This window comes from Sinocyclocheilus rhinocerous, unplaced genomic scaffold (genome assembly GCF_001515625.1).
Source record: "Sinocyclocheilus rhinocerous isolate Xijiao unplaced genomic scaffold, SAMN03320098_v1.1 scaffold1948, whole genome shotgun sequence".
Taxonomy (NCBI): domain Eukaryota; kingdom Metazoa; phylum Chordata; class Actinopteri; order Cypriniformes; family Cyprinidae; genus Sinocyclocheilus; species Sinocyclocheilus rhinocerous.
In genome coordinates this window covers 204,450-213,774 of record NW_015644094.1, presented here as the reverse complement: position 1 = coordinate 213,774, position 9,325 = coordinate 204,450, and the positions used below count along the sequence as shown (strand labels likewise).

Genomic DNA, 9,325 nt, shown 5'->3' with positions numbered 1-9,325 from the left:
TATATATATATATAGTTAAATGTATTATACAAGACAACTTAATGAGCGGGCTAGTATGAACTATTTTGTATATTATAAACCATTCAAGCCTATCATATTCTTCTATATATTATACAGAGTTTTTAAATTAAATTACATTTTTTATTAAAAATTTTCGTGCATTGCACTTTATTACAGACTAATATTTTATGCTTTAAGAACTTTTTAAAAAAAATTCCGATGTTTGTGAATCTGGTTCCAAGTTTGAATCCAAGCACAGTAATGTTGTTCTGGTTTAACCCAACACTCTTTGACTTTGTTTGTGTGACATTGCAGTATTTATGTCAGATTATGTTGTATGAGTATCTCTGTACCACTCTAAACATTATCATCTACCAGGTGGCTGTGTGACGCTGTACAGTCACTCAGCTGACAGGGTGATCTGTGTGGTACAAAGTCACCATGTTCCCTGGCATTCAGCATTGTTAGTATAATAGCCCTATTGATCAATCTGCTGTTAAATGTTTAAAAATAGCCCCGCAGGGAGCAAAGATGGATCACATTTGGATCCACAGGAGTGCACCAAGACCTGTCTGGTCTTGTGGTTTACTGGAAGAACATTCACCTATAAAATAAACCCCTTCATTCGTACTGCACTCAATCTCCTAGTATGTGTGAGGTTGGCAGATCCTGAGCACCAATGACAAACATCTAATCTTGTCAAATGTGTGGTAAGTACTGCCGCTCCATAGTATAGGAAGTACAGGACATAGTACATGAATCACAATGTCAGCTTAACATCGTGATGTCTGTCAGTAACTGGCGATGGACAATGGCATCGTCTATCGGCCCAACCCTAGTTGGGATTTTGTTTATTTTTATTTGTTTACAAAGTTTATTTTGTTTTTTTTAGTGCTTTGCTGATTTATTTTGTAGATTGCATTATTAAATAAGCCACAATTTTGGACAAGTTAGTAAAATAGTCATTTTGTTTTGTAGTTTTGGCATTAGACAGAATGTAGATTGTTTTATGGTCTGCTGCAATTATGAGCGTAATGACCGCTGGATGGCTGCTCCCTCGAGCAATGTGCACACTGTTTCTCTGTTTCTCTCCTCCTGTAAGATGACATCCTCCTTAAGTGTTCTTCGGTACACTGGCCTTTCAGTCCTCTGGGGTCCTTGATGAGAGGTCTAATGACAGATGAATGTTCCTAGATCTTACCATCCAGACCTTGGCTCTCATAGATATAATCTGATTATCCCGGACACTAGAATTTTACGTCAGTGGAAAATTAGAAGCTAGTATCCGTTCTTCCTCATCCTCTGTGCTCTCCAATTCTCTGTAGACATATAAACAGGTCTGTTCCAAAACCTAGTGTTCTGCCTCACTTCCTACTGCCAATGTAGTCAGTCTTCTAAAAGAGCATCTTAAAAGGTCATTGAAACTCACAATTGGCTGATTTTGAACAATTTACATACAGTACGCAGAAACTAAGTACACCCCACCTTTAGCATTCCACACAGGATATTTGATTTTAAATTGATTTCAACAGAGTTTGGTGTTAGGATGTTGCTAAGCTAATGATGTGATTTCTCTAAGAAGCATCAAAAAGCATAGTCAATTACTGAGTAAAATAATACATATTTACATTCACAGACTATTTTATTGATTCAGTATTGAATGACATACACTACAATTCTAATATATTTGGTCAGTAAAAGCAAACAAACAAACAAAAATCATACTTTTATTCAGTAAGGATGCATTAAAGTGATTAATGGTGACAGTAAAGAAAATTTTAATGTAACAGAAATGTATGATTTCAAATAAATGCTGTTCTTTTGAGCTTTCTGTTCATAGAAAAAAAATGTATCAATATTTCAACAAAAATATTAAGTGACTGTTTTCAACAATGATAATAAGAAGAAATGTTTCTTGAGCACCAAATTAGCATATTAGAATGAAGGATCATGTGACACTGCAGACTAGAGTAATGGCTACTGAAAATTTAGCTGTCAATGTTAAGGAATAGACATTAATAGAAACAATAATGCCACTTAAATATTGATAATAAAGCGCAATGTTCAATGTTTAATTTATTTATAAATCACTTTAAAAACAACCTTAGTTTACCAAAAAATTACATTGACCCAATCGCACAATAAAATAAACACATCATTAGAAAAACACAGTCACAAAACATTAAAAGCATGGGAAAAAAGATAAGTTTTTAAGAGACATTTAAACTCAGACACTGAAGGAGCTGTTCTGATAGATAATGGCAAATTGTTCCATAGCTTGGGGACTACAGAGGCTCTGTCACCCCTACATTTCAATCTAGATCTGGGAACCAAAAGCAGATGCTTAGTCTGTGATCTGAGTGATCTGGCTGGATTGTGTACAATAATCAACTCTGAGAGATATGGAGAAGCAAGGTTGTTTAGAGCTTTGTACACAAACAGCAGAATTTTGAATTGAATGCGATAATAAATCGGTAGCCAGTGCAATGAGCGTGAGATAGGCATGATGTGATTCCATCTGCGACTGCCTGTGAGCAAACGAGCAGCCGCATTTTGGACCAGTTGCAGTCGATGAATAGATGAGACAGGCAGTCCATAATAGAGCGAGTTACAATAGTCAAGTCGCGAAGAAATTAAAGAATTAATTATAATCTCAAAACTCTTCCTGCTTAGGAAGGGTTTAACTTTTGCTAGTCTTCGCAGATGGTAGAAGCTGGTACTCACAGTAGAATTAATTTGTTTATTCAGCTTTAGGTCGCTGTCGAGTATAAAGCCCAGATTCTTGATCTCAGAAGAGCAATATGGGGAAAGAGAGCCCAGATCAACAGTGCTCAGATCGGTTTTCTAGTTTGGCCTGAACAGAACAATTTGTGTTTTATCATCATTCAAAGGCAAAAAGTTACTGGTAAGCCATGTTTTCAGTTCTTGGAGACAGGCTGTTAGTTGGTTTAAAGCAGACTTGTCATTGCTAACAAAATATATATTGTGTGTTTGAGTGGTCCAGACGCTACATGCTTAAATGGTATGTAAAGCTGGGTATCATCGGCAAAGCAATGATACGACACACCAATACTCCTAAAGATTGACAGCGAGAACAATAACGGCGCCAAAGTTGATCCTTGAGGAACACCACATGAAGAATGCGCTACAGAAGAGGATTATTTCCCAATGCTGACTGAGAATCTTCTGTTAGACAAAAAGGACTGAAACCAGTCAAGTACAGTACCTCTAACACCAATGCAGTGCTCCAAGCGAGATAGCAGAATGCCATGGTCAACAAAATCCAAACGCTGAACTGAGATCTAAAAGCACTAAGGCCATAATATTACCAGAGTCAGTAGTTGTTAAAACCTTCAGAAGGGCAGACTCTGTGCTGTGTAAGCTTTTAAAACCAGACTGAAAAATATCGGAGATACAGTTAGTACTCAAATAGTTTTGCAATTGCATAAGTACTATTTTTCTAGAATTTTGGGTAAAAACGGCAAGTTAGAAATCGGTCTAAAATTTGAGTAAACTGCAGGATCAAGCGAGGGCTTCTTACAAATTGGTGTCACAGAAGCTAATTTAAAACATTCTGGTACAGTCCCTGTCATAAGACAGTTGTTAATAATAATCACTAGTTCTGAACTAATAGTATCAAAGATTTGTTTAACTAATCGTGATGGAATAACGTCAAAGGGGAAAAGGTAGATTTTAATTTTAAGGTGATTTCTCTGCATGTCTGTATAGTAACCAATTCAAATTCACACAGGCAGAGTTGTTCTCAACTAAGAGAAATTTTGCTCAATGGATTTGTCCCTTTAGACTCTGCTGTGTCTCATTAATGACAATGCAATCATAGTTAATGAATCAAATCTCTAATTGTCTTTAGTGGGATGAGAAGCACACTCACAGGAATTTGATTACAGCCTCTGTGTTCATATGCTGTCTCTGAATTTATTTCAGGCCATTCTCATTGATTTTTGTTTTATTTCCACATAAATGTCTGGAAAAGTGTGTAAAGGATAGAGGAGCCATAGTATTAGCTACTAGTCATTTTGCAGATGTATTTCATAATTTTTACAGTGAACGGTGAAAGAACAGTTATGATTCTTCCACATGACAAATAGTTGAAGATGTCAACAAACACAACAACAAAAACAGCATAAATGTAGACAGCAAAACAATAAATAGTAACATAGCTTTATTTATTCATGACCCAGTGCATTGCTGAGAACTCGATTACCACATTTATCACAGTATTATGATCCACAGATTCCTCATCTTGCTTAGATATGCTCACATTTCACAGAAAATCTGATTCTTTTTTTGTGCTTCTAGTTTATGTGCAGGGCCTATTCAAATGTATTTGCTGTACCTGATTTCCTCTCCTCCAAACTGCATGCGTTTGTTGGTGTGCACAGACAGTAGCCAATACATGCATTTACATGACCTCATATTAATTGAGAAACTTGGAGTTACCATTTTTATATTGTAATGTTACAAGAATGTAATGTGATTTTTGCACATAATACTGTGTATAGCATAGCCTACATGGTTACATTCACTATATTTCTTTTTCATAGCCTTTAATGTGAACATTGTTTCATTGGACAACATCGGGCAGGATGTGAAAAAATTTTTTTTAAAAAATAAATACAGGTTTTTTTTTCACCCGAACAGAAAAACATAGAAAATAAATACTGTATATCGCAATTTGGCCCAAAAAATACAGAGATGTATTCACACCTCATTAAATGTGGTAAGGAAGTTGGAATGGAAGCACTGGATATTTGGCCCAGGTTAAATTGTTACCCATTATACTGTTTCTCATGTCTGGTTAGCAGATGCTTATGTCATTACTGTGGTAATCTGGTGAAGTCTGTATTCAGCATTCCTCCAATCCTCAGATCACTCCAGGGAACACAAACCTGTGAAGCAAGGGCTGCAGAAAACATCTAACCCACCAGACCACTGAGACAATGTCATGCATTTTGGCTACTGAACACACATTCATTTAGTATGTCAAGACAATTTTCAGGCTTGAGAGGAAGTGTAGGCGATTCACCATTGTTTCATGCACCCTCCGAATGAGATGAAACCATTTCAGTGCCATCTCCTTTATTCCTGATGTCAGATGGCATTCATCCAGTTTTAAAAGATGAATCACTACAATTCTTTTCAGACCACAAGGATGGCAATATCTGGCAACCCTGCACTGGACTTGGTTTAGATTCTGTTCATTTTAAAACAAAATGTTTGGCTAAAGAGAACTATTGTGCTGTCATTTTTCATTCAGTTGCATGAAATAGTTACTGATATAAGCTTTAGCAGTAATAAATCAATTATAATTAAGAGAAAGTCAGTCAGACAAATTCCCTACAGCACTGTAATAAATGTAATACTCAGAGGAGTGGAGATGCAGCAGTGGAATTTGGCTTCGACTGCTTTTGCCAAAAATGCAATTTTAAAGCTAAAGCAAGAGAGATAAAGGGACAGAGGTAGGCACGATGAGCCGGTTGCCGTAGAAACAGCTGTGTAAGAGAGTAGAGGGGGTTTAAGGATCTTTATGTGTGTGCTGAATCAGCATTCTCCATGATCACCTAAAAATTACAGACAATATGTTTGTGATTAAATGGGCACTAGGAGAAATCTTCTCTTTGCATGCCTCATAAATGCTTAGTGTACGGCCCAGTGTTGTATATGCTGCTGAATCAAAGAAAAACTCTGTCAGTGTCACTCACTAGTCTAAAAGGATCGTCTTTACAGAGCGATGACCAGATTGCATTTCACATTCTTTTTTTTACTCTTGCAAAGACCATGAGATCTCACCAAGAATCAATTATCCAGACAATAAAAAGGATTATGGTTGTAAAGGTATGAATGTGTTATCGTGAAATGTGTTAAAGAGATTATTACAGGTGCTGTTAGTGAAGGAATGGGTGGAGATTTGATCTCCTCCAGGTTCTTCTGATGTTTAGAATTCTCTCTGTACCTCTGCTCCTTCTCAGTTTCTACTCTCATTACTTCTTTCTTATTGCAGGCCAACGATGCCTCAGGGAACACCTGGAACTGGCTCTACTTCATCCCACTCATCATCATTGGCTCTTTCTTCATGCTCAACTTGGTTTTGGGGGTGCTGTCAGGGTGAGTCTGAAATCAGAGTCATCAAATGAGTCCCAACTGCGTGGGAATTTTCTGGTACTCTATGTTGTACACATGCAAGTAAACTTATTCAGGATTCCTAAAAAGTGTCTTAAAATGTACCCATTGTTTATTGGAAGTAAATTCCTGGCCGGGGGTTGCTAAAGATAACATTATAGTCATTAATGGTAAAATGAAGGAAATAGCATTATTTATTTGAGGATGCCTTATATTCAGAAATTTAATTTGAATTCATTTGAATTAAAGTAACAAAGAGGATGTGGTGAGGATGTGTTCAAATTTGAATTTAGTTCAACTTCTATTATTTTTCCTTTTTTTAAATAATATATATTTCAATTTAATTCAGAATGAATTACCCATAAATTTATTTTCATACAACATATGAGCTATTTCCAAAAACATTAGGTGGTACAGTATAACTTTTTGAAAATAATCAGAATTAATTAAAATTAATAATTTAAAAAAGTAATTATTCATTATTCTGTCACAAGACCTTTGCTGAACTAGTAAAATTATTTTGTTGCATTGAATTTCTTGCAATAAGTTAAGTATTCTTCCTATCATTTGCACTTGGTCAGTTCAATTCAAATTTCAATTCATGCGTTGAAAGGAACCCTGGGTTGTAGTGTTGTTATATGATCATCCTTTTTACTCTTGCCTCAAGAAAGGGATTCAAACTTCATGTAACCCATTTAACTAATCGTTCACCTTTAGATTTTATGCTCTTGCTTGGCCACAAACATAAATATAAACAATTTGGAGCCAGTACAAAGCATACAGTAACTGTTTAAAGCTTATATGGGAAGCAAACAAACAGTGCTCCTTTAAAATTATTCAAGGGATGCATCTTATAGCTATTAGGTGGGCTCGTTTGAAAAAAATGGGCTTTCCTAAACCATTGAAAGCCCCATAAAATAATTTCTGTCCTACAGGTTGGAATCTATTCACCTACAGCTTATGCATATCCAGAGAAGAAGCAACGTTAAGTGCAGTGGAGCTCTGCTTCTCAATTCGATTAGGCAGCTCTATTTTGCCAATGCAGTGTTGGTCACAATAAAGTTTTTCCTCCATCAATTGTGATTGAGCTAAGAGCCACATATATTCTCTATAAAACAAATAACACACCGACACACTAAAGCATCTTTATTTTCCCCTCATGCTTTACCTCTCTTGCTCTCTCTCTCTCTATTTGCCTTATTCCCTCTCTCACACACAAACACTGTTTTAATGGAAAGTCTCTGGATGAATGCTTTGTGGTGAACTCTAGCTGCTGGTGGGATTTGAATTTATGATTTCTTGGAAATCCTCAATCTAATGTTCACTCTATTTCAGTTAATGGATTTTCATGTCTGTGTTGCTGTTGTGTGGCATTCAATATTTATTGTTGCTCCTTCAGAGGGACTCTAGTGTCCTTTGACATCTCTGCTTTCAAGGCTTTAGTCGACAAAGATTCATTCTCACGTGGTGATGCTGCTCTCTCTCTCTCTCTCTCTCTCTCTCTCTGTGGAGTACAGTAATCCCAGAATGACTGGAGAGCTATAGGCTTTATCTTTGGCATCATTTCATCAAAGAATCCTGAAAAAAAAATGTATCACTGTTTCCACAAAAATAATAGGCAGCACAACTGTTTTCAAAACTGATAATAATAAGAAATGTTTTATGAGCGGCGAATCAGGATATTATAATAATTTCTGTAGGATCATGTGACACTGAAGACTGGAGTAATGACTGCTGAATATTCATCTTTGCCATCACAGGAATAAATTATATTTTTAAAATATGGTCAAAATGAAAAAAAGTTTTTTTAAACTGTAATAATATTTCACAATATTACTGTTTTTATGTTTTTAATCAAATAAATATAGCCTTAGTGAACATAAGAGAGAGAAAAAATAGTATATAACATAAATGTTAACATACAGTAAGATTATAGAGCCATAAATTTCATTTGGGTAGCATTGTTCAGATAACTTGGAGTTTTCGAAAAATAAAAATGGTTTGATTTTTGTGTTGCAGATCTGATTGCAGACTTTTGTTTTTGAACATTGTTTGAGACATTTCTGAGATTTCTTCAGACATTCTATTGGAGACGTGAGATTGCTTGGATCTTTTTCACAGGAGACAAATGTGAGAATAAGACTTAGCAAAAGAGTACATTTGTTTGCACAATGCAGTTGTCACTCCTGTAATTAATCAAACTCTGTGTGTTATAATACTGATGAACTTGCCACTGTGCCCCTCTACGTAGGCCTGTCACGATAACAACTTTTTGTTATGCGATATATTGCCCCAGAAATAATTGCGATAAACAATATTATTGTCATTTTAAGACCATTTTATGCCACTGAATATATAATCATAATATAAAAGCATAATAATGCAAGAAGGCCAACACACTTTCAAATGACAACAAACTTTTAAGTAAGGAACAATTGACGATGGGTCGTTGAATTATTAGAAAAAAAATGCACACCCGAGGTGGTGATGCGGCCACGACGCGAAGCGGAGTCCGGTTTTTGTACATAAAACGCATTGTGAGTAGGATTAATTTCTTCCGCATCTCATCCAACGCCTCCGTTGCTAATTCCAAAACGTCATTTTAGACCTATTAACGGAGGCTTGAGCCGTTGATAGCAGACTAATGCAGATATTAATTAAGTTATTAGACTGACAGAGAGAGAGAGAGAGAGAGAGAGAGCACGAGTATATTACCTCTCAGAGTCTGTCTCTCAAAATTGTTCGGCAGCAGCTTCTTTACTAACAGTGAAACTTTAATTTCATTTCTTCACGAACAGCGCCGTTGTTACCTCAGTTGTGAGAAATATCATGCAGCTTTTAAAATAAAATCGGCAGAGTAGCGATTACAACGTTAGCGTGTGTATGTTTCTGTACTATTAGTTATGTATGTGCATCTGTGAGGGAGAGAGAGCGGGAGAGATTGTGCTTTACCTACATAATAAAACGTAATTATGTGGCAAAACATGGAAATGATCTGTCGTTTTTATCATATTGCTTACTATATTTATTTGTCTGGCCAGTGTTGTTGTGGGTTTTGGTTATTGTGCTGTTGTAAGACCTTTGAAATAACAGAAATCATATGGCGAAGTGATATGGACATGTAATGCGGTCCAGAGCTGCCTGGAACTACGTTCGCTGTGCGTTTCCCTGAAAATAATTGCAC

At 36.1% G+C, this 9,325-nt stretch overlaps 1 protein-coding gene across 1 annotated transcript in view; it reads left to right on the top strand.

The window, feature by feature from the left end:
• The window catches only part of LOC107757972 (voltage-dependent N-type calcium channel subunit alpha-1B-like), a 109,065-nt gene that overhangs the window by 34,979 nt on the left and 64,761 nt on the right, over positions 1 to 9,325 (top strand). The window contains 1 exon segment of the mRNA XM_016575584.1: positions 6,023 to 6,126. Within this exon segment, the coding sequence (XP_016431070.1) occupies positions 6,023 to 6,126 (104 nt within the window).